Raw genomic sequence first — 26,445 nt, forward strand, 5'->3', positions numbered from 1 at the left:
GGCCCAGGCATCATACTAATCCAGGGTATGCACAGAGTCCTAGGTGTGTCTCTGGCTTTGTGAGGTCCTGGTATTATCAAGTGACCTGGATAAATGCACCCTCATTGTGAGCAGTGTCTTGGGTATATCGCATGAAGTGGCGGCATACTGTATTTTTAGATCCGATCATTAAGGTGACCAGATCTTTTTTTACCCATGTCACTTGGAGTTTGGCCTACTGGCCCACTTACAAGAAGTCCCACTGTTATGTAAATGCCAAGACTCTGACACTGGCACACCATGTGTATGTCAGGTGTGTGAACATGTGTAGTGTGTGGTCATGAAGTTTGTATATAAGTAAGCATAAGTAATGGAGGCCGCTGGGATCTATTTTTGATACTCCTAGCCTGGCATGTTTATTGATGGGAGAGTGAGGACTACCCTCCCAGATAGCGGATGTGAATTGCATGCATTCCTGTACCTGGAAGTGGCGAGCCAGAAATTGACGTGAGGAGTCTGACAGTAGTGCTAACTTTAGTAATTCCATAAGGCCTTTTGTTAGCCAGGAGCTGCTGATTAGTCTTCCTGAGCACTGCTGTTTGGTGCATGGCAGGGTTGAAGGATGGGGCTGCAGTCTCTGGTATGAGAGGTGTGGAAGTTTCTAGTTGAGGCCTGCTGGTTCGTCTGTCCTCGATTACTCCTTCAGTTGTGCTGCTGACAGCCAGGTGCAGAAGCCACATCCCTCTTTGTGCCTCTCTTATGGGTGTTTAGGAAACCGCTCCAGGGGGACCTCATTTGACAAGGATCACTGTACAAAGGCTGTGTCTGTTGAGCCTTTTTCGAGGATACTGGAAAGAAGAACCACCTCAACTGCTTCTACGGTATGGGTCATTTGATCAACATCCCCCAGTCAATATGTTGTGTAAAAAATGGGACCTAAACCTGCAGAGCTTGTTCAGTTCCAAGTCCTTTATGAAAAGGGAATGGGGTGTTCCACAGAGTATTAAAACAACTACTGTTCAACCAATGCTGGTGTTTGCTTGACTTCCAGTGATGATGAGACATCACCTGAAATATGAACATGAACATTCCGCTGGCTGAACTGTACAATGGCCCTGAAGCACCTAGAAGCCTGCCTGCTGAGAGAGGGAAATAGTCTGCCTGGCTCTGCAGCAGAACAAACTGTCCAGGTGGACAGATGACCTGCATAAACATCACAGGGGCTACAACTGTCATGGTTATCAGAAGCCCAGTTGGAGCTGCAACTGCTGTGATCATCATAGGCCAGGTCTTTGACGCACTGACCTCTGGTTTATTGGAGGCTGTAACTTCTGTGATCACTGCTGGCCTGATCTGAATCGGGATTGTGTTCACTCCAGGTGGGGCCACATCACTGCATCCATCGGAGACCGCCATGCTGAGTCTGTACTTGTGCAGTCGTTGCAAACTCAAAGGACTGAAGCTTGGTAGGCGTGCAGATGGCCGCACCCTGCACTGTTTTGCATTCACTAATGACCAAGTTGACAAAAATCTCTGGAATGCACGTCTCAGTTCAAAGAAGACATTTATTATTATTTCACCAGGAGGTTCATAAAAAGGAGATTAGCAGGTTGAAAGCACATGTTTAAAAATAGTCACAGCAATGAAAGGAAAATATACCAAAATGATTCTCAACTGCAATGTACACAGCAAATATATTTAGTTATGTTATATTATGCAAAGCAAATAATGAAGTAAAAATTCATTACCGTAGGGCCTGCCAAGCTCTTCATCTTTCTCATGCCAGCAAGACGATGACCCCCTTTCGACTGCGAGAAAGAGATAACAACCCTCACGGGACAGATATCAGGCATCCAGCGTCAAGAATCCTGATTGAGGCCACTCTTACTCTTGCTGTGGCACTGGGTCTTTAATACCTTAAAAAAACAGAAGGAGCTTTCTGGGGAAAAAAAAAACCCTCATTTAGCAAATCAAACATGCCGGATAATTTAGGTCAGAGTTGAAAGAAACCGGTTGGAACTGGACAGTTTCCCAAGTTGTCTCTTGCAAGCCTAAGCCATTCCCTGCTGTCCTTATCATGCTGACTGACTAACTCCCCCATAATATGTCCTAGTTCTTCTGTGACAAAGAGCACGAAAACAAGCACAGTTTACAATGTGGAAAAGTACGAACACATTTAACATGTCAGTGTCTAACTCTACGATAAAGTCAATAGGCAGCTTAACTGAAAACAAAATGTAGTCTGCAACTGGTGAACACTAGACAACTAATCCAGGTGCAAAGTGGTGCAGCCCAAAGACAGTGGTCAATACACATATTTCACTACATGCACCTGGCTTCCTCTGTGGCCCTGCAAACTTTGCTTACCTTGGCTCTTGCCGTAGATGTGTGAAAAGGGTGCTTGAGCCTGCCAGGGGCAATCAAAGACTTAGATGTTTCATCTTAATATTTACGTTTGATTCACACTACATACTGATTTTCAGAGAACGGGATTGCCCAGCTGATGGAGCGCCACCCGGTAAAGGATTAGTAGAGGGGGTTCAGTGGAAGTGTTCTATCATGAAGGTGAATGGTCCCAAAAGCACGAACATGTAACATTGCACTGCGTAGTGTTTAGTACAACAGTGTCATTAAAAGTGCTTTCTTTGTTTGAAAAGGTAAGCAGTGGGCTGGACATTGGAGTTGTTTGTTGACTCTAGAGCTTGAGCACTCCACGCTACCTCTCTAAGAAGCCTGTGACAATTTAGCACTACCTTCAGACTCTAGGGCTGAAGAGGTTGTACTTAGTCAAGTTGGCAGAGCCGTAATACGACAGGCTCCGGGAACCCAGTGACAAACAAACTCCCACACGCCACGGTTAGGCCCAGTATCTCCTATTTGTCAGGTGGTCAGAATGATGTAGTTTGTTTATTGGTAAAAACTAAGATGAACTGCTTTCCCCTCTCTTAAGAAGGACTGACTTCCAATCAAAACATATTCACGGGACAGGCTGTTCTGCCTGAATGTAAATGCCTAGATGACCTTACGCCTTTTTTTTTTTTTTTTTTTTTTTTTTTTTTATATGAGTAACTCATCTATGTTACAAACATCTCTTAGGTCTGCGAATTGTCTCTTACTACGAATAGCTTACTGTCAAAATGAAGGAATGAAGGCAGAGGAGATGGTTGATTCTCAGTGTTCCCAAGAAATCCTCTAACCTTAATTTAGCCTGAGATTGCATTAAAACACCTCCTTTTCCTTAATGTTCTCTCCGTGGGTTTTGTTGTTCATGGGCACTTTGAGGCAACCTGTCTCCTGTTATTGTGCTATAAATAACTAAAGCAAAAAAAACAACACAAAATGTTGTGTGAACGCCTACCTTTTCTACTGGTTTTGGTACCTCCAATCCAATTTATCTTTTTTTATATACAAATTTCAAAGTAGTCCTGTAGGAGAAATAAAAGAAATTCCTAATTTCACTTGACGCTTTGGCTTGTGCTGCAATCGCTATGCTTATGTGTGGAAAGTGTGACTTGCTGCTGCACATGGTATTATCTGGTGAGGGTGAGCAAATGAGCCTCTCTCTCTCTTTCTCTCTTTCTTTCTTTCTCTCTTTCTTTCTTTTGTCTCAAACCCGGAAAACACCTGAAATGATTCTCGACTCACACAACGTAAACCATAACTCACAACGCTCACCATGTTTAACTGTTGCTTGACTGCCTCCTTCGAGAGCCATTTGCAAACGCTTGTTTTGTGCACAGGAGGCATTGTGAGTTACTGTGTGCATCGCATACCATAACTACTTAATTTAATTGGTTTTCTATGTTTGAGCGTGAACCGTAAGACAGTTTTAATGGTGTGTTTTTTTTGTGAACTTCTATATCGTTTTATATTAAACTTGCTATCCAATCCCCGTTGTGCACCTGTGCTTAGCATGAGTTGAATGCTGCCCGGCTGTTCACCCAGCGCCTTCCATCAGACAACCCTTGCTGCACAGAGCTTTCAGTTGTCTGCAACAAGGGTTGGAAACAGGGTCTGGTTTTCACCCAAGCCCTGCGCCTAAGCCTCTTACATCAGCCAAAATCCACGGCGCATGGCCGAAGCGCTAGGGCCTAGGTCCTGTTGCATATTATAACCGATTTCTGAATCCAGCACCTAAAATAGCTGTTTGTATAATCGTTATGGTGGAAGACTCAGGTTATTCATACCTCTGAGTAGTCCTCAGCATTCCCCTATGGTGGGACACCCCTGATGGTGGCCCCTACGGCTATTTTTATTTTTATTTTTTTCCCCCACAGCACAAAAATTAACAAATCTGAATCAAATTTGTTCTTTTCAAGATGGCGAGAAAAAAAATGTTGAGAGTCAGTGAATCACATTGGGCCAAAAATTCAAAATGGGATTGACAGGATTGACAGGACATAAAAAAGTGTTAACCTTTTCAAGCCAACCTGCATCTTTTAAATTCTTATAGCTCCTGAATGGATTTACACCAAGCCAACGAATTCACGCTTTGTGTATGTTCCGAGGTTTTGACTGTTTTGCTAGCAAAATTTCATAAAGGAGTGATTAAAAAAAATGGCTTTTCACCTGCCCCCACCCCTTTAACTGTTTTCTCCTGCGTGAATCTTCCTGAAAATGGGCATGCTGGACCTTTGCTGATTACTCCAAGCGATTCCCAAATTTGATGCAGATCAGTCCATGGGTCTTATTGTTATTGACAAGTCAAAAAAGTATTTTCAATTAAAAGCGTGGGTGTACATAACTTCAACGTGGCGACTGCCACAGTTTAATATATAATTAACTTCACAATATTGGTAATTGATATTTTGGTCACATTTTTATATCACAATATTTTATCCGTATGTTCTCTTAGAATACTTTACAATAGATGAGATGGCGGTTTCGTTTAGGATTGTAGGAAAGTCTGAGCAGTTCTGATGTTGGAGGATATGTAGTTCCCAATCTTAGACGTATAGATTATGGTGGTCCCTCTTTTGGCCTTTGTTTTTGCTTTTGCTTTTGCTTTGGGAATGTCCTGTCTCCTGGTGCTGTTTCTGAAGCAAGTGGGCTGGTATGTTGTTTCTGAGTACCTGTTGGAAGATGCTGTATGTCATAAAGATGCTGCGGACATAAAATGGGGCTCAGTCCAGGGGTGATGTGGTTGAACTTACCTTTTGTATGCCATTGATGAACTGAGGTGAGATGCCATTGTAGTTTCACTGAGGCAGTTGATCAGAGCATTGCCTTCAACAAGGTGGGGGGTGAGCAAGGCCCCTCCACATTTGTTCTGAAGTGACCATCGCAGAGTGTGTTCATTCTGTTGGGACTTTCAGAATGCTATCTATGCTTTTTGTGCTATAGCAGACAAGTTACATTATTCGTAAAATCTTTACTAAAAATGTTATTGAAGCTGTGACTTAAGAAGCATTTCCCTTCTCCTTTCAGTGATGTGCCTAGAACTCAAATGCAGCTGAAATGTCGTATTTTTTTTATCTCCGTATTGTAAATTATGCCTGCTTCCCTTCAAATCCTGTACAGTACTCGAAAACAAACGTAAAAATCGTGCCCTCCTCAACTCCTAGGTTCAAAATAATTTTTGATAATGGCCGCACCTTGAAAATCGCAAAGCTTCTGCATGTGGTCTCGACTAAGTAGCTTTGTCACAAACCTCAAGTTCTTCCCATGTTAAGTGCAAGTGTCTCACCCAATGCTGCATCTTTTTTTATCTTTTGTGCAATCTGCTATTTGTAGATTTGGTTGTCTTGTTCTTTAATTATGCATTGCACTTCCCCATGACCCCCACCATAGCTACCTCCTCGAGTACAAGAGGTAACACAGGAGTGTGCACTGCTCGGTAATGTCTTCTGCTGCTACACTTAAGTTCTACCAACGTGTCCAGCGCTAGAGGTCTTTAGCAGGCTGCTCTGTGCACTACACTCTGAATCCTTTCACTCACACAGCCTAAAACGTGGTAGAAGTGATGGGTAAGTAAAATTGCCCGCCTGTACCCCTCTATCCATTAGGAATGTCATCCCCTCCCTCCTCCCCCAATCCCGCCCCCCCCCCCCATAGGGCAGTGGAAAGAAATACTTCCAAAATCCAAGGAACATGCATAATAAGGAAAGGCAGTCCAAGTATTTGGTGAAAACTGTTGATTTTTCTTGTAAATCCCTTTGGGAGAATGTGGTGGAAAATACTTTTAAAATAATACTAATGTTGCCTAAATAAGAGTGAATATACATAAAATTCCACTCACTGTGTATTTGCGATATTGTGAAATGTTATGAAAGGAAGCTTATTGAAACACGTATGGTCTCTAAGCGCCAAGATACACGTCTCTTTTCAGATACAGTTCTTGAGTCCTGATATCAAGGTGTCTGCCTCCCCGTCTCCTCTACCGCAGTAACACATGCCTCTCATCAGCCTTTCTGTGTCGTGCTTACTGGGTGTTTGTGCGCTCACATGCCTTTCTTCGGGACCCCTTTGCATGTTTGTACATCTAGCAGTGCTCACACACTCTGCTGCGCCCAGTCCGAAACGATGGGAGTCACCGAGTGACTTGGGCCGGTTGGGTTCCCTTCAGAGACATACGTTCAAGGGCCCACCGCTCGACCCACCCTCGGCTGAGCTGCTTGAGTGAGAGTTACCAAAGCCATTGCTGTGCCAGCAGGCTGTGGGATTGGCAAACTAGCGGTGCCAGCAGGCCGTGTCGGGCCTCTCTGCCCAGGTATTGTGTCGGAGCTGGACTGCAGCGAGCACGCTTCAGAGGTTCCAAGGGAGGCAGGTGTAGTGTACGTGGCAGGGCGTGAAAAGAAGTCTGGATGGATTGGCGGGCACTAGGCCAGTGGTTCCTGAAGCAGTTTCTGCTTTACTGTGTCCCTTTTGGGGGAGGCTTCGTGGGTCGAGTGAACACGGTGGAAGGTGGGTGTCGGACCTCTTCAGTCCGACCGTTTCCAAACTCTTCCTGACCTATGTTATACCTCGGAGGTAAAAGCACAGGAACAACGGATTTGGTGGCAAAAAGGTCTTTAGAGCGGAACCCTGAACGGGCAGGAACGTAAGTCTTCAGAACCTGCTCTCTGCTGAATGTCGGACGCTATTCTTCGCAGTCGGGGCAGTAGTCCATAAAAGTAACGTAGGAACTTCAGTGGCGTAACGAAACGTGAACATTTGATGCCCCCTTGCACAGGCTTTTGCTTAAGGGGTCTGCATTATGCCCCTGCCTCTCTCGTCTGCCAGTAACACGGTGTCCACATCAGGGATATTTATGCATTACTGCTTCTGAGTCTAAGGTTGTAAAAACGATTCTTGACTCAGTGTATTAAGCCCTCCCGGCTTAAAAAGTGAATTATCCTCTGTAGAATGCGTGCTTTCCTGACCCCGGGCTCGTGGGAGCGACTCGGGCTGACCGGGTTGCCTCATGTTCCTCGTGCACGCGAACAACACTTCTTGGGGGTTTGTCAGCAGTTAGACCTTCAGGCAAATCATTCTGCAGTCCTGGTCTAAAAAATCAGTAAGTTCTAAAAAAATCAGTAAGTTCTCGATACCTTTTTATCCTGTTGCATTGTTTCGTTTACCTCATCTCGCCAATAGGTTTGTTTGCAGTTAGAGGACATGGGCCCAGGCGAGAATTTCGGTGGCTTCCCGCGGAATGTTGGGTCAGTCACCTGAACAAAATAAATACTCTTTCCATCCCAAACATAAACTCACATACAATGAAGTTGGTTACTGAAAAACATCAAACTTTGACAGCTGTAGGCGATAGAATGGAGGCGATGACTTGTCAGTCTTTATTGTTTAGAAACGGTATTAGTGCAAAGAATCAAATAATAAGGCTATCACTTATTTTTGTTTCTGCACAACCCTCTTCTTCGTTTTTAGGTCGAGCATACACGACTTCCGGCTTGCTAAGAACATACAAGTGCTTAGAGTACTCCCATTGCTTACCACTGGTTGGCTTGCCATCCACTTTCTTAATCCTGCTTCTTATTCGTCTCCCCGTTTTTCAGTCTTGTGATTGTCACACCCCTAGAGCATATCTTTTTTTACCGGCTGGCTTCTATGCTTCCACTGCCTGCTTTTCCAACACTTTTTTTTAAGCACTCTAAAAGAGTACATGTGTTTTCCAGCTGTCGCTCTCATGCACTTCTCTCAATGTTGCTATTTGTCACCTGTGTGCTTATCTCCACCCCATCTATGGTCAGCTCACACTCTTGTCCCCTGCAGTGCTTTCTCAGCTTTGTGATTCTCTCTCTCCATGTTGCTTTCTCACCTATTGCTTCCTCATTCCACCCCTACTCTGTGTTTCTTCTATTTCCCATCCTCCATGCTGCTCCTCCCACATTCCATGCTGCTCCCGCCACCTTTCATGCTGCTTCTACCCACCCACAGCCATCCCCTCTGTCGCCCGTTGCTTATCCTCCCCATCTCCTCACGTTCTTTCTTTGCTCCCTCTGTGTTGCATCCCCCAACCGTGCTTCAAGAAGAAACGCTCCCACAGTTATTTTCTTGTTCTTTGCCAAGCCAACTTGGATCAGCAAATTAAAAGAAAAAAATCTTCTGCACCATTTTGTAGGTGTGATTGCATGGGTGGTGCTTGCACTTACAAAATGACACAACCTTATCATAGGCTTTTGTTTTCTTTATGTAGTCAGGCTGCACAGTATCGGAGATGCTGTACAGCATGGCTAAAACCATTGACAAAGCCAGTATGTCTCAATGGTGAGACCCACTGGCTTTGCCAATGCTTGTTAGGTCCAGCTTCACAGCGCAGAGCGAGCTTTGAGGAGCACTGCTGGGAAAGGGATTTGGCTCCACCCTCATGTTGGTTATGTTGAGTCAGATTTTGTTTGAGAAGAAGTGTGCATCCACTAAAAAGTGCCTCTATTGCAATTTTTGTACTATTAATACAGTAGGACTGAATTGGTTGCGGTGTCTAGCCAGTGATCAATACTGTATGTCTGATTTGTTGATTATGAAAAGGTATGACAGCGACAGTAGGCCTGACATATTAATTGTGGAAACTAGATGTTAAAGCAAGTAGGTGTTTAAGGGCAGATTGTTATAACAGTGTGCTAAAGCTTGTAGACAGGTATTGTGTTAGATGCAAGATCACATATTATTGTAGTAGGCAAGGGTTTTAATTCTGGACACACCCTCTGACAATTCCTGAGGATTACGACTTGCACTTTGACAGTCCTTGTTAACCCCTCATAGGTGAGGTTGAGCATTGTTTTGCAACTCAATTTTTTTTACAATTTTACAACAGTTTGCCTGATGGTTGTCAAATGGAAAAGCTTAGGGGTAGTACAGTAGTCCTGAGTTGGTTATGGTGACAAGCCAATGGTTATGGCAAAATGCCTGATAGGTTCATTAGGGAAATATAGGTCAGAAGTATAGGTTTGATCTGTTTATTATGAAAAGTTAAAACAAAGGCAGGAGATCTGGCATATGCATTATGAAAGAATAATTATGACAATATGCCTTTAAAGGTGGAGTGTCGTCCTACAGTGCTAAAGCCTGTAGACGGGTACGTTGTAACATGGAATATTGCACTTTACTGTAAAAGGTGAGGGGTTTGGTTTAAGTTACCCCCTCTGCCAAACCTTGCTGGTAGAAGATTTGTACTATGCTCATCCTTGTTAGACTACCTTAAAATAAGCTGTATCTCGTTTTGAAATTAAAGATTTTGCATGTATTTGCAAATTCATAACTAACTGGTTGTCTTCTGGGAAAGCTTATGCTTATGCTAAGTTTACTAGACATACGTTGGTTATGATGTCAAATAGTGAGGAAGGAAGGATATAGCTTGATTAGTTTATTTGGTAAAGTCTATGTAAGCTGCCATAGGTTTCATCAGTTTATTTACCACAAAGGCAGTAGGACTGAATTAACTGTTGTGAAACATGCATACTTAAACCAAATTGCTTTAAGGTCGGATTGTTTTTACCCTGTGTTGAAGACTGTAGACAGCTATTTTGTTACATGAAATCTCACAGATAACTGCAGAAGACAAGAGTTTTGGTGGTGGACAAACCTGTTGTGTAGAACAATTGCAGTTTCGTACTCATTGTTAAACCTTTTGCCAGTGTTGACAGTTTTTGCCAAGGTGTTTACCTCATCTGACAACAGTGAGGTTGGGCATTTGCAGTGTTGTACTATTTGTTAGGTACTATAACAAGTGAAAATGTTCTTTACCTCCTGTAAGTCATTCTGGTGGATCTCTCTCTCCATCTCCAAAGTCCCGAACTTTTACATATGCCCAGCACCAAACAGCATTTGCAAATTTTACAACAGCTTTCCTGCATTGGTAGGTGGAGTCAGTTACTTCCTGGAGATGGTGTCACTGGAGGTACATGGTGCCAAACCAGCGCCCTGACATTACTTAGTCATTTGTTTTTTCTGAGTCCTTAGAGAAAGAGATGAGGTTAGAATTAATTCTACAGTGGATATGCAGTGCAGCTGTATAACTTGAAACCTTATTACAGAAATGATGAAGATCATTCCTCAGATGAGGAGGTGGGTGGGGTCAATGCAATTAGGAATCTGCAGGGAGATAGAGTATTCATCAGAAACATAATTAACAACATTTAGTAACTTATTCTCCTGATGTATATTACCTACAGATCTCTCCAAGTTTGATTAGATACCACAGTAGTGCACCCAAAGGCGGTGGGTCTGAAGTAAAGCAAAAAAAGGAAAAACATTTGAATGTAGTGTTTTAATTAATCTCAACCACTGGTAATTGCTCGGGCTGCTTTCCAGTCCATCAATTTTTGCCTACCAGTCCACCTCTGAGACATATGCAAATCATCCTTGGTCCTGCTCTAGCATGATTGCAAGTGAATGCAGTGATTAACAAAAAGTTACCATGGTGATCATACAAAGGTGACTAGACAAAGGACAGGTCAGTTACAGGGTTAGGCCAATACATAAAAATAACTAGTAATAGCAAGAAAAGAATCAATTATTTGTTCAGTGGCTCTTAATTGACCACTTTTCATGATAAATTGACTTTGTGTCTCTATTGTCGACAGCATTTCGACCCTTGGAACAATTAATGGGTCATCTTCGGGACAAGAAACAAATTAGTAGAGCAAGGGTAGATTCCAATTCGTTTTTTGAGGAATGTCCTTAAGAATAGTAGCAATATATTATTAGTCTAGTTATGTAACGGACCAGTCCATTTTCTGTTCGCCTTTTCATGATCACCTTGTTTTATTTTATTACTCCACTCACCTGCCCTTGTCGTAGTCGAACTCTTGCTCTAGGCAAGAATGCTGGTTTAGGTATGAAAGCACTTTTTTTTGTAGGCGACTAGGCCAATCCTAAAACAAAGTCAGAAGTGTCAGCCCAACCCTCCCAGCTCACAAGCAGTACCTCACAAAAAACGCAAATAGTAAATGGTGATTTGTGACACCTCTATGCATGGAGTCAAGAGTGTGACATCTCAGGGGAGTCGTGGCTAAACAGAGATTACCCTTTTCTCAAATGACCAACATGTCTCATTTACACACAGGCAATGAAGGAGATGCAGTAAAGTTTTCAATAGGTCTTATTCAGAAGACTGCAATCAACTGTAAATTGCACAGGCTGCAATGATTAGGATAATGAACAATGCAAGAAACAGAATAGTAAAAACGAGTCATGAATACAAAGACCCCCACCATCTTGCAATAACTTAAGATGTAAAGTGGATGCGTAATGAACCCTAATACCCTAGCATGATGATCCTAATCTCTAATCTAAAGAGAGCTAGGTGTGTTAAATCTAATCTGCCAGTACCATGTCCACGAGAAGAGCCCCCAAAACCTTGTTAACTTGGATTGAGGTCTCTAGATAAGACTGCATGTGGACACGAAGGCTGGGTCTGCATCAAGGCGACGTGTAGCATAGATAGTGTCAATGGCATCTGGCAGGAATCCCTTTGATAATCCCGTCTGTGTGAGATGTATTTATACAGATATTGTAGGACCCCTGATGCAGGTATGTTCCCAGACAATAAATAAGGCATGCTTGGGGTGGCAATTATATGAACAATTCCCTGAAAAGGTACATGTCACGCGAAAGTGGGAAAGTACATAATGTGAATACCTATGTATCTCATTTATCTTTGACCCTAAATCAATCAATCAATCAATCATTATTTGTAAAGCACGGCTACTGGCCTATGAGGGCCTCATGGCGCTGACTGGGAGGGTCCTCATCCGAAGAGCCACATCTTGAGGTTCTTCCTGAAGATGGTGAGCAAAGGGCTTTGTCTGAGGTGCAGGGGAGGTTGTTCCAGCTCTTCACTGCAGTGTAGGTAAAAGATCGTCCTTCCTCAGTGGTTGTGCAGATGCAAGAGATGGTAGTCAGGGCAATCTGGGCGAAGTGGAGGGATCTGGCAGGGGTGTTGAAGGAGATGCAGTGGTTCAGGTAGGCTGGTTCTGCGTTGCGTATGGCCTTGTACATGTGGGTGAGAAGCTTGAAGGTGATTCGCTTCTCAACCGGTAGCCAGGAGAGGGTCCTCAGGTGATGGGAGATGCGTTCTCGGCGAGAGAGGCAGAATGAGTCTGGCGGCGGCATTCTGGATGAGTTGAAGTTTTTTGATGTTCCTAGTTGAGGTGCCGGTGTAGTGGGCGTTGCCATAGTGGAGATTGCTTGTGACTAAGGCATGGGCGACTGTGCTGTGACAGTCTGCTGGGATCCATGTGAAGATCTTCCGGAGTTTACGGAGTGTGTGCCAGCAGGAGGAGGCGACAGAGTTTACCTAGCTGGTCATGGATAGGGAGGAGTCGAGGATGATTCCTAAGTTGCGGGCATGCTCTGTCAGTGCGGGGGGTTGCTAAGGGATGTGAGCCACCAGGAGTCGTCCCAAACTGAGGTGGTGTTTCTGAAGATGATGAGCTCCGTCTTATCGGAGTTGAGCTGCAGACAGCTTTCTCTCATCCAGGTGGCGATGGCTTCCATTCCTGCGTGAAAGTTCCTTTTGGCCGTGACCGGTTCTTCGGTGAGGGAAATGATGAGTTGTGTGTCATCGGCATATGACACGATGTTCATACCGTGGCTTCTGACAATGGCAGCAAGACAGGCCATGTATACATTGAACAGTGTGGGACTCAGTGAGGATCCTTGGGGGACTCCGCAGTTGACTCCAGTGGGTCTGGAGGTGAAGGGCGAGAGTCTGACCCTCTGCATCCTCCCTTAGAGGAAGGAGTGGATCCATTCCAGGGCTCTTCCACGGATTCTTACGTAGTGGAGTCTGGTGTGCAGAGTGCTGGGGGATACCATGTCGAAAGCTGCTAAGAGGTCGAGGAGTATGAGTGCTGCGGTGTGGCCACAGTCTAGGACTAATCGGATGTCTTCGGTGGCTGCCAGGAGTGCTAGTGACGCCTTTAGAGAGTGGCACTGATAATGTGAAACTAAAACATCTTCCAAACTATAAACATAGCAGCTATCTTGGAAGAAATAATTAAATAAATGTGCTAAAACTGAGCAAGCTAAGTAGGTTAAAAGTCACTAGGTGACGGAGGCACAGTCCTGCACGCCAGAAGGCTAAGCTAAACCCCTTATTCCCATTAAATCCAAATAGGATCCACTACACCCTGTTTAATCACCTCACTTCACAGAGCACCATTGTTGTTTTAGGTGAGATTCTTTTAGATATTACACTGAGCATTCTGGTAAAAATTTGGTTATGAGAGATCTCCCTGTATTGATATTCCTATATATTGTTAATTTACAATGAATTAACTAACAATCAGCTACAGCTTTGAATGTTTTGATGAATAATACCTTAAAGAAATGTTGCTGTTCAAACATATTCAAAGTCCAGGCATGAATGTGGAGACACCCTGGATGTTGTAATGTAGATAGAGTATAAACCAAAAATTGCACACACAGTTCCAAAAAGTGGAAAGTTGTATCTACCGGTTCTGCAGATCAGGAAAACCGGTAGATACAACTTTCCACTTTTTGGAACTGTGTGTGCAATTTTTGGTTTATACATTATTGGGAACTTCACACACTGGACCAGGAGTTTATCCTCCGAATATCCCACTCTCTGCCCCCCTTGCTGTTGTTTTTTGGTAATGTAGATAGAACCTGTCCCTCTGACTGTGAGAGAAAGTTTACTTTGAGCAGCAGCTGAAGCAGGGGACATAGGGTGAGGCTCAGAAGGTCTCTGTACACTTTTCTCGGCCAGTCCGAGGAAACCAGAATAACACGTGCCCAGTCTAGACTCAGCTTGCTGAGCAGTCATAAAATCAAAGGGATAGGACAGAAAAGTGTTGTGTTGTGAAAAATTCTGCATCCGCAGAAACATATTCCCCAAGACTCCTTCTAATAAAACTGAAAGGCACAGAACCTCAGGTAATACCCATTTTCATGCGTGGCAATGAGATCAACCAGAGGAGTGCCGCATAGGGCAAAGATGCTCTCTCTGTGGCATGGAAGAAATTGGTTCAGCTGCTGGATAGGCTAGTAGAGTTGGTACTGGTGAAATAATAGTCCTTTGGAGTAGCTGAGAAACTTCCAGTATTACCTATGGATGTTTTGGGCCAGAGAATGCAAACCCGAAAAACAAGCCATAGCCACCGTGCTTTAAACCTCTCAAAGGCTGAGTCTAACGTATCACCAAAGAGACGAGATCAATCAAAGGCATATCTAATATGCTTGCTTTGACATCCCCCCCCCCCCACCATGAAGCCCATTGAGCGAAGCTAGATGTGCCTTCTATGTGCTATAAAAGACCCAGTGGTCCTGATGTCCAGCGCCACTCTAAGGAACTTCTTTGCTATGTCTTGTCCACCTCTGTCTATCTCTGCAGAGTTATCTTTCAAGTGGTCTGGGATGGCAACACCATCTGCGCCATCTCCAACTCTGTATGGATCTTTCTAGCTAGCAAGTAGGTGGCAGTAATTGACCTAAGTGCCAGACTTCCTGCAGTGAAGGGTCGCTCCAAGGGGGGGGGGGGCATTTTTCGTGAAGGCCTTTTCTGCCCGGGGGGGCAGAAACCTCTAGGCATCAGGGATCTTTATTTTTTTTTTTTTTAATGTTTTTTTTTATTTTTTTTTTTTAGGTGGGGAGCGACCCCTTAGGCAAGGGTCGCTCCCCTAGGGGGCAAATTATATTTAGGCCATTTCTGCCCCCCTTGGGGGCAGATTGGCCTATTTTGATGAGGCCAATTTTCACCCAAGGGGGGGTGAGTGTTGGGGAGGGGGGGGCAAATTTATTTTAGGCCATTTCTGCCCCAGATCGGCCTATTATTAGGCTGATTTGCCCCCGGGGGGGCAGAAACCTCTAGGTGCCAGGGCAATTTTTTTTTTGTGTTTTTTTTTTTTTTTTTTTGTTTGTTTTTTTAGAGATGGGGAGCGACCCATCAGGCAAGGGTCGCTGCCCTGGGCGGCAAATTGTATTTAGACCATTTCTGCCCCCCTTGGGGGCAGATTGGCCGATTTTAGGTCAATCTGCCCCCAAGGGGGCAGAAACCACTAGCCACCGGGGATTTGTTTTTTGGCGCCAATGTCACACAGGGGGAGCGACCCCGTAGGCAAGGGGGGGTTCGGGGGGGGGGGGGGGGGGGGTGGGGGTCAAATTTATTTTAGGGCATTTCTGCCCCCCCCCAGGGCCGGCTGAGCTAGAGGCCAAAATCCACAGGTAGGCACTTTGCAAAAAACACCTCTGTTTTCTGTGAAAAAATATCTTGTGTCCACGTTGTGTTTTGGGCAATTTCCTTTTGTGGGCGCTAGGCCTACCCACAGAAGTGAGGTACCATTTTTATCGAGAGACTTAGGGGAACGCTGGGTGGAAGGAAATGTGTGGCTCCTCTCAGATTCCAGAACTTTCTGTCACCGAAATGAGAGGGAAAAAGTGGTTTTTTTGGCCAAATTTTGATGTTTGCAAAGGATTCTGGGTAACATAACCTGGTCAGAGCCCCTCAAGTCACCCCATCTTGGATTCCCCTAGGTCTCTAGTTTTCAGAAATGCACAGGTTTGGTAGGTTTCCCTAGGTGCCGGCTGAGCTAGAGGCCAAAATCTACAGGTAGGCACTTTGCAAAAAACACCTCTGTTTTCTTTAAAAAAAAATGGGATGTGTCCACGTTGCGTTTTGGGGCGTTTCCTGTTGCGGGCGCTGGGCCTACCCACACAAGTGAGGTATCATTTTTATCGGGAGACTTGGGGGAACATAGATTAGCAAAACAAGTGTTATTGCCCCTTGTCTTTCTCTACATTTTTTCCTTCCAAATATAGGAGAGTGTGTAAAAAAGACATCTATTTGAGAAATGCCCTGTAATTCACATGCTAGTATGGTCACCCTGGAATTTAGAGATGTGCAAATAACCACTGCTCCTCAACACCTTATCTTGTGCCCTTTTTGGAAATACCAAGGTTTTCTTGATAGCTATTTTTTACTCTTTATATTTCAGCAAATGAATTGCTGTATACCCGGTATAGAATGAAAACGCACTGCAGGGTGCAGCTAATTTATTGGCTCTGGGTACCTAGGGTTCTTGATGAACCTACAAGCCCTATATATATCCCCGCAACCAGAGGAGTCCAGCAGACGTAACGGTATATTGCTTTCGATAATCTGACATTGCAGGAAAAAGTTAGAATAAAACGTAGAGAAAAATTGATGTTTGTTTCACCTCAATTTCAATATTTTTCTGTTTCAGTTGTTATTTTCTGTAGGAAACCCTTGTAGGATCTACACAAATGACCCCTTGCTGAATTCAGAATTTTGTCTACTTTTCAGAAATGTTTAGGTTTCTGGGATCCAGCATTGGTTTCATGCCCATTTCTGTCACTGACTGGAAGGAGGCTGAAAGCACAAAAAATGTAAAAATGGGTTATGTCCCAGTAAAATGCCACATTTGTGTTGAAAAATTGGGTTTTCTGATTCAAGTCTGCCTGTTCCTGAAAGCTGGGAAGCTGGTGAGATTAGCACCGCAAACCCTTTGTTGATGACATTTTCAGGGGGAAAACCACAAGCCGCCTTCTGCAGCCACTTTTTCCCATTTTTTTTTTTAAAAACGAAATTTTCACTGTATTTTGGCTAATTTCTTGGCCTCCTTCAGGGGAACCCACAATGTCTGGGTACCTCTAGAATCCCTAGGATGTTGGAAAAAAAGGACGCAAATTTGGCTTGGTTAGCTTATGTGGACAAAACGTTATGAGGGCCTAAGCGCGAACTGCCCCAAATAGGCAAAAAAAGGCCTGCCACCTGAGGGGGAAAAGGCCTGGCAGCGAAGGGGTTAATAAAAATATGGGTTTTACATAAAAATGAAATCACGGAGAGCAGCTCCTGAAGTGCGCAGAAAAATGGAAACCGCTCCGATTGGTCAGATATTTCCTAATTGATGACATGACTGGGAAGTAACAGACATCAAGGAGGAAGCAAAGCTGCCTTCCAGCACAGAAGAGCTATCTCAGCAGTTTCAGATCCACACTGGCCCCTGGGATAATTCAAAAGCTGAGAAATCTGAGATTAAAAGTAGCCATCAGAAATATTGTTCTACCAATGTTAATTTTATATATTTGCAATTTTGTGATTTGTGTGCCTTATGGTTGCATTTTAGGAAAGCTTAAATTCTATTCAGTATGTCTGAGTTGGTTATAATGACATGTCAGTTAGAATATCTATCAACCGAATGAGTTCATTGGGAAAACGTATGTCGGGTGCCCTCGGTTTGATCTGTTTATTATGAAAACTTATGACAAAGGCTGTATACCTGACACGTTTATTGTGAAAAGCAAGTAGGCTTTTGAGAGTGGATTATCCCCTGTTACAGCCTGTACACAGATATTTTGCCACATGGAATGCCATAGTACGGAAGGGTTTTAGTTACCATTCCTTTGACATACCTTTGGGTTAGAGGATTTGCAGGGTGGTGATCCTTCTTAGGTGCTTTTGATAGGTGTCATTTAATGTTTGGCAACTTCAATTTTTGCATTTGTAGTTTTATAATTGTATTCCTTGAAAGTTGCCTTGTGGGAAGGTTTACAATCAGTTTAGTATGTCTGAGTTGTTTATAGTGCCAAGCCAATGCTAAGGCTATAGGCTGTGTTAGTTAATTAGGAAAAGTTAAGCCAGATACGCACATGTCAAAACAGTTTATTGTGAAACGTTATGAAAAAACTATAGGTTTTGCCTATTTATTGGTCAAAGCTTGTGTGAAAGTCAATAGTCTTTTAACAGTTGATTGTTATTACACTGTGTTAAAACCTGGAGGCAGGTATTTTGTTACATGGATCCTGTGGGGTCACTGCAATCATCTTGACATATTTTGTTCAGAGTCTACCCTTGTTTTACCCTTACAAATGTTCTTCTATGTTTAGAAGTATCATGTCGGCCATCTTGGATCTGTGTAACAATGATGCAGTATTGCACATACTGTTTGTTCATTTATGGCCCAACCATCATAATGTTTACTGGTAGTCTTAGTTAAGTGGTAAACGTTGATTTGTATTGTGAATAATGTATCATTGTTTTACAGCTCCAATGTGTCCAATACATTGCTTCTGAATTGGCAAGTATGCTTGAACTTCAAAACAATTATACAGTAAATAAAATATCTTAGCAAATAGCCACCCGCTGCTATTTCTTAATATGGCAAGCATATGCTCACCATGTTTAGTGGCAGCATGTTTATCTTCTTTTATGTATCTCACATGTGCTTGTTGGGTGTGTGTGTGTTTTTATTGTGGATGAGTGAATGGACAAGAATCAATGGGTGGGTGAATGGCTGCACGAGTGCAAGAATGACTAAGAGTGCACGTATGTTAATGCCAAAACTCACTAGGCACTGATGAAGCATTTGTAGCAGCTAAATGCCAGATCTACAGGCACTGCATGTGCTTTTAATACACTCCAAGAGGAAGCTGCAGAAGTGGCTTATGTTCAGTGCCATTTCTGCACCCACCCGTAGGGGCCTTCGGCTCAGTGTGTGGTCACAAGAGTGGGGGACGCTGTGCTTTGACATCAGGGGGGCTGCCGGTATGTCGAGGTTAATGATACAGCAAAATGCCAAGTTTGTGCTTCAGTGCTGGAATATTAGGAGGTGCTGCAGGTCAGGATTGAGGTGCGTTGGGGAGTGGTGTGTGCACAATGGACGACTGCAGGGTGTGGTCTTTGACCGAATTCTATGTGCCTCCTGCTTTGGAACAGTAGTGACCTCGCCACCAGAGAATTGATGCACGTGTATCTGTAGGGTATAATGCAGGTCAGGACTGAGGTGATTGGACAGAGCTGTGCGTGGGTACTTGTCTGGACCAGCAAAGGTTAGGTAGAGCTGTTTGTGAATCATAGCATCAAACTATTCAGAAGTTGCTGCAGGTTGTTGAGTATCCTATCTAACTAGTATGATGCTGAGCTTACAGTTCCAAATTGAGGTAGCGATGGAGGGGTATTTAAAGCTTAATGTTGATATATGCTGACCGAGCCTTTCGCCTGGTGATCGTTTATGGGAATCTGAATGTGGTTGTAACAGGTTCTGCGACTGTGCAGCGAGTGGACTGCACTGTTTTGTTGTCTGTCCTGAAGAAGGCCTTTAGGAACTTCTGCAAGGCAGGATATGCTGAACAGGGTGGTGGAACATGTCAACAGAGGATACGATCCTGGGCCAAAAGTTTTTCTCAAAAGCCTATAGCTTTTAGCCTATAGCCAATAGACACTGTTGAATGTTGGTGTGTCAAATACCAAGGTTCCGAAGTCTTGATTCCACATCTTGCCTTTTTCATCCATCACCAAACATTCCCTGCCCCTTTATTTCGCTCTTGCAGGTTTTTTTTCTTACCTGTGTTCTTCCTTTTGTCACAGTGTTTTGTGTCTTTCATTGGCTTCTTTCCTTTTTTGTGTTTTTTGTGTTTTTCTCTCTGAGGTTTGTGTTGGTTGATCCGAATATTCTTGCAGTCTGGCTTGTGAAACATAGAACACCATAGCTCCTCTGTTGCTGTTGCAGGTGGGGTGATGGAGGAGGGCAACATGCCCCCGGCAGATGGGGGACATGACATTGTCATATTGTGCATTGTCACGCAAGGGCACGACATCAGGGTGCCAAGCAAGATACATTCGGCAGTATGTATGTGCGGACCCTCTTGTCTTTGATACTTGTGTTGGATTGTAATTATATAGCTTTTATGCAGTTTCAAAGTACTATACACAACAGGGTTTTGATTGCACATTCTCCAATAAGGCCATTGGAATTATCCGTTCATAATTTTGGACTTAAGTTTCTAGGTAGATCACCCTATTGAATATGTAGGCTTTCCGGAGCTGGGCTCCCCCGTAGAATCTTGGCACAATATTGAACAAGCAAGTATAAATTCTCTTCTTTTTTGCGTAACACCGATCCTCAGTCTGCTCATTGGATAACAATATCCAAATCTTTTGATGGGCTTCAGAGCAAGGCATTTGTAATTTCAGCTTTTTTGTAAATTTACACAAACAAGCCTTTCAACGTTTGAGATGTCAAATCGTGATGTGTATCTAGGAAACGGCCACTTCCCCTCTGTCTTATCACACAGGAGTGACCCTTCCAGGATGGGGCACCAGTACGAGCTACGAAGCCATGTGCAATAGACAGTGACCATCCATGTTGTGTGGTCGGTGGCAAGAGGAGAATGTTGTATATGGCCTGAAAACGATGACCCAGATCCACGCCAGGCAGAGGTGGAGTTCAAGAAAAGCACAAAGGCCAATACTTGACCTGCAAGAATTGTCTTCCCTAGGTTTTTTTCTCAGTGACCACCATTATCACTTTTTATATGAGCCTCAGGATATGTCTCCATGCATACTTGACCCCAGTTTCATAACTTATTCAAGTTTGTAAATATTAGATGGCAGTACACAATGACTAGTGACCCATATACTGCACCAAAAACCAATGTGCAGAGCTTAAGCATTACAACAGGGCACAGGAGAACTCGTAATACCCAACATATCTGAAATCCCGCATACCATTGAGTCTCTCTGGACGACTACTGGAACATAGTGTCATTCTATGTGCCACACGTGAGCACTCCTGCTTCCTTTGGGTGTCTGAATTCCCCATTTTTGATTATGAGATCCTGTGTTTTTTAGATTGCCTTAGAATTGTGCAGAAGTGCTCCAGTTCACAAGATTCCATGCCTGGGCTCTAGTTTTTGGCCACTCGCTCCTGTTCCATTCCCCCAGGCTAATGAGAATTTCTAATTGCCCAGCCTTTGAAATACCTGAATTCAGACTCTCCCAAACATCCGTAGAAAGCAAAACAACCCACCTATCTGTCTTATAGTCATGAAAATCACTGTCGTCATACAAGTCAAAAACCTGTCCAGCGACTGACTGACCAAAAGTCTGGTACATTCAGTGAGCCCATGTATACCCTATCACTTCTTCCCCTGTGTACAGCTTTTAGTGCAAGCTCAGGTCCTGACAATGTGCATCCTCACCCCTAAGACCACACCGTCACATAACCGAAAGGACAGCAGTAAAGACTTTGTGTACCTCGGAACTCAGTACTGTTCCTTGTGGCCACATCCATCCCAGGATGTCTAAAGGAAATCGGAACACATCCTGATGATATCAGGGGCATGTTGCTAAAAATGCTAAAAGAAGGTTGATGGGCAACATAAAGAAGACAGTGCCCTCCCCCATCATTTTTGTCCCCCCTAAATACCTTCTTAGGGCAACTTATGTAACCATGCATTGGCAAGGCCAATAGGTCTCGCATTTGGGACCTATTTGGTTTGCCAGTGATTTGTAGAGATGTTGTACACCATGGGTACTAGCAAAAATTTCCTAAACAAATATGATCATGGTGTGGCCGAGGGCTGCATTAATGCTAACCGGCCGGAGGGGAGAGGTGGATGAAAGGTAGTGTATAAGTAGAACGACTCCCAACTCCATGACTCAAAATCCACATGGCATGGATTATGAGTCGTGGAGTTATTTTGTGGGTTTAATTCCATACTGCCCTCCATTTGTGCCCCTAATCTCTAGAAGAGAAACAGATGCTGTATCTTTGTTGTTATCCACGTACCGCACAATGGAGTTAGCATTCTCATCTTGATACTTTCATCGAATTGAGAGTGCAAAGGAAGTAACTTAATTTTTGAATTGTAATGAAACAGATTTTTTTTTTTTTTTAAACATACTTTATTGATTTTGCAGTGTAAGCCGAAAACAAGGCCCATGAGGCCAACTAATAACCAATTACGAACAACTGAAAAGTCACAGAAAAATACCAGTGTCTGCACAAACACATTCTCCCCCCCCCCCATTTTCCACCAATGTAACAGAATGTAAATTACCAAAGGAAATTCAGTATCTCACAATCACACCGACCGTTTTCAGGCTGTAGATGCCCAGAATTCATCATCCAGCAAGAAAAACTTTGGTATGATAGGTTCCAGTTCAATACCCCTATAATCCTCCAATGCCAGCGAGATTCTGGGAAGTTTCTGGGTACATCCTCTAGCTTCTAATACTGCCACTTCCATCCCCATACAATGGTCCATACTATTCTTCCATACCGCCAGCGATGGAAGAGTTCCAGCCTTCCACTCTCGTGCTCTGTCCGCTTTGCCAGGGTCAGGCCTAAATACAAAGTGGCAGTCGATATCTTTTGCTATCTAAATCAACCCTGCCCGAGGTGCCATCGATGTGGCCTTCTTCAGTGCCACACCAAACGAAGGTTGGGGATGCTATCACGCCCACGCTTCAGAGTCCCTGTCACAGAAAGTATATTCTGAAACAGAATATAAGGCCTCACAATCTCCTTATTCCTTTAGTCTCTTATCTGTAGACATTAGGAATGCATTGAAATGGAGTCAGATAAAGTTGCAAGCGCTATAAAACCTTCTTGAGAAATCCCCCCCCCCCCCTCCCCCCCCCCCCCAACTTGTGGAAACTTGCTCTGTAATTATAGCTGACAAAATATTCATATCGGGTAGTTCTTCTTATTGTATCCTGACTCTTACAAATGAGAAGAGAGAAATATAAAAATGTTTATGCTTTTAAAATATGTGCATTGAGAATAGCCATAAAAGACCATTGTTTTTAAAATGAGGTAAGGTTGTGTTTTGAGTCAAAGTGGCCGCACAAGTACGTTTCTTACAATTGGGTATCAGTTGGGGTAATGGTCACAAGGCCAGGTGAAAGGGTGTGTGATAATGTTTAAAGTAAAGACGGGAAGGGGTGGGGAGATGAGGACAACAACATGGAAATGTGTTGGTTTCGAGGGGGAAGAAGAAAAGGTACCTGAATAACAGGCAGACACACTCTAACTAAAATGGTCCAATCTATGCTTTGGGACAAAGAAAAGGAAATGATGACTGGCATGTGCTGGCCAACTATGAAGCAGCAAAGAGTGGCAATAAAGTAAAAAAAAGGTATGAAGTACGTGGACTGCAAGCCCCTTGTTTTAAACAATAGACTCGAAGAGACCTAAATAGGAGTTCCCGTAAACCAAGCGTTTGTGGAAGAGTACAAGAAGCTAGTCAGAGATGTGGTAAATAGGCTGTGATTCACAGGAGGGACATTGACATGCTGGGCGGGCTAAAACTAATAAAGCCAGCGAATATAGAGCAAGCAAATATGAGTTACAAAACACAAAGCTGATGGTAAAGAATGGGTGGAATGTATTCCTAGGTAAGGTTTCAGCTTTACCCCAGTATGCCTTTTCAGTCTGGTAGACTTCAACCTAACAATCAGAAAAATACTGAATGGAATATCACCATTCGTACAATGTGCAACACATGAAAGCAAGCGTGGCCTAACTTGCAAATATGGTTACCTTTGTTCAGCAGCTTTTTATCCTTGTCTGTGTCAAAAATATCTGTTAAGATGTGAATGGAAAGAACCATTTTAAGACTCCCTTTCCTGTAGATTTGACTGATCATCACTACACTTAGCAAGCATCACTGAGTCCTATAGACCAAATGCAATAACATTGCTGTTGCTTAAGGAAGTGGGGTTTTAACATAATGGCTTGTAGAGCAATGTTGGGCTCAGAGGTTTTAGGCATGCATGGATACATCATTGAAATTTTAGGTGTGCATCTCGAGAGCCTGTTAAGAATACAGATCTATGATGGAAACCCTAAGTGTATTACTATAATGCAAGATCATCCACCTCTGTCTTGTGTTTGTGTTCTCAGGTTTCTACTGTGCAGAGCTAAGAATATTGTAGAGGAAAGATGGCCTTTCTCAAGCTGTCCTGGCTGATGTTCAACTCTGGCCTTGCTGTGGGGTTCATCACTGCCTTCTACATTCTGCATAATTTGTTTGGACCTAGCGATTTTCAAAGCGTCATCCAGCCCACGCCAGTAAACACCAATAACCTCCAATCGGTCATACATAAATCAGCCTTGTTTAACTTGGTTCACCCTCATCATTCAGGTGGGTATGCACGGAAGATCTGGAGTGGATTTGGGAAGGTAGAATGTTTATAGTGTGTTGTAAAGCACCAGTAGGACATCTCAAAGCTGTTTCAAAGTGTCCTGTTAAAATACAGAAAATTACAGTGTTTGCTAAATATGGATCGCCACATTGATCCAACTAAGGGTTGCGCATCAGAGTGTGAGGAGAGCAGTTTGGTAAGTTTGTGACTCACGGCATGCTCAGGTACACTATTGTTTTATCAGGATTCTTATCAAGTTATGTTATATAGAAGACATCCAGGTCTTTCTGTTTCCCCATTTTTGACAACACGGAGAGTGCATACTTGGCTCACCATTTCCTCTTACACCCCTTCATATATCATTGGCTTTATGAAATTCCGTTTCTTTACTATGCAGTGCTTCTCATCGCCTGCATTTTCATAGCCTTCGTTTGAAATATAGAAGCTGTCCCCTTCTCCCCAACAGAGAGACTATTAATAATAGGAGTGTGAGCTGTAAGTGTTTCGTGCCTCTCGAAGGCAGCTCACCATAACAGACTCTTGCCTCCTATCCGAGGCCTGGGTGTTCTGTTCCCGTTCCTCAGATGCTCTGGCACGCTGCTTTGTCTGGGTGATTCTATAATCTGGTGGCAGCTCTATCTTTCTGCAGCTAAATAGTGCATCATATCTGAGCTTGGTCAGCTCCAAACCCCTCATAATTCCCACAGCCATGCTTCAAGTTTTAATAATATTATACTTCTAGGATCCTTTGCTGTATCCTTAGTAAAATGAGGTGTAAACACTGGCAAATGTTATTTTCCGTGTTATTTACGATTGGAAGCAGAGCAGTGAATGAGCATATAGGTATGAGCATGAACGGGTTTGCTGCTGGTGATTTTATTAAACTTACCTTTCTTTCAGGTGGTCTGTGATGAAACGGTAAGGTAAGTTTGAGGCTGGTACTCTAGCTCACCTCACTGCTAAGCGTGAAGAGCAGAAGCAGCCTCTCTAGTTCTCCTGGACCAGACAAGTCCAGACTGTGTCTGTGCCTGTCGAGGCAATTTGTGGCTACTTTTAGATGCTGTGTGGGTTGAGTTCCGGTATCTCACTTGGCAGTGTATCCCTAAGATGACGCTGTAAGAAAATGCCCCCTTGTGCCAGGTCAATTCCCCCTTTTTTGTGAATTTTATTGCTAACATTCAGACACTTAGACTGGGGCACTGCTCTGCAGTGCCCACTGTATCTGCTCTGAGACCAGAAACTTGTAGAAATTGCCTAACCAGCAAACAGCAAAATTAACTCTTCAATGAAAGTCACTGTCATGGGTGTGAGAACAACACCCATGGCATGAAAAGTTATATGTCACCACTGGGCAGCACTTATTGTGCCATTCATCCACTAGTGAGACCAGGAAAACATAGCTTCAGGTCTACTACTGTAGCCTGACTTCTGCAATTTAAATCTGCATCCTAACCTATGAAAATATCCCTTTTGACAGGGTTACACCTTCCTTTTAAGTATTAATAAATCACCCCTATGAAGGTTTTGTTGCCCACTATGAAGGGGGGCATAGTATTTCAAAGTGGGACCTGTTTAAATTTTATGTTTCCATATCCTGAATTCTCAAGCTCACAAAAGCTATTTTCTCTTTTGAAGGCCATGGCTACCTATGAGAAAACTAGAGTACAGATTGAATATTAATTCTGCTATTTTGAGTTTGGGCCAGCTAAATGTTTAATATTTATTAAAAATAAAATTCAGTGGTGAAGTGGTATTTTGTTTTTTGGAAAACAATTATATTGGTATTTAGCAACATAAGGCATAGCCAGCAATTTCCCACTAATGCTCACACAGCCCCAGGTAGCATAGAAAACACATTACATCGTACCTTGTATTGTAATTGTTACCAGAACATATTGTAAGTGAGCAGCACCTTTATGTTTTGTTCACATTCCATGATACAGCAACCTGTGCTGTTTATAGTGCAGTGATACCCCTGAATCATGTATGCACTTAATATAATGCTCTAATAATAACAGCTCCGTTATTTGTGGCGTGTCACAGACAAGACGGCATAATATTAGTGCACTTGCACCCCGGGAGGTATTTTAAGTGAATATTAAGGAAAAGCAACTTTTGAA

At 43.4% G+C, this 26,445-nt stretch overlaps 1 protein-coding gene across 2 annotated transcripts in view; it reads left to right on the plus strand.

Annotated features, from left to right (window-relative positions):
- The window catches only part of LOC138292311 (glycoprotein-N-acetylgalactosamine 3-beta-galactosyltransferase 1-A-like), a 148,209-nt gene that overhangs the window by 38,205 nt on the left and 83,559 nt on the right, over window positions 1–26,445 (plus strand). The window contains exon 2 of one of the 2 annotated variants that reach the window (XM_069230852.1): window positions 24,084–24,324. In XM_069230852.1, coding sequence (XP_069086953.1) covers window positions 24,123–24,324 — 202 coding nt within the window. In that variant the 5' untranslated portion in view covers window positions 24,084–24,122. Of the gene's footprint in view, window positions 1–24,083; window positions 24,325–26,445 lie in introns of those variants that run through there. The other variant, XM_069230853.1, reaches the window with a different exon arrangement.

This window comes from Pleurodeles waltl, chromosome 4_2, assembly GCF_031143425.1.
Source record: "Pleurodeles waltl isolate 20211129_DDA chromosome 4_2, aPleWal1.hap1.20221129, whole genome shotgun sequence".
Lineage (NCBI taxonomy): Eukaryota > Metazoa > Chordata > Amphibia > Caudata > Salamandridae > Pleurodeles > Pleurodeles waltl.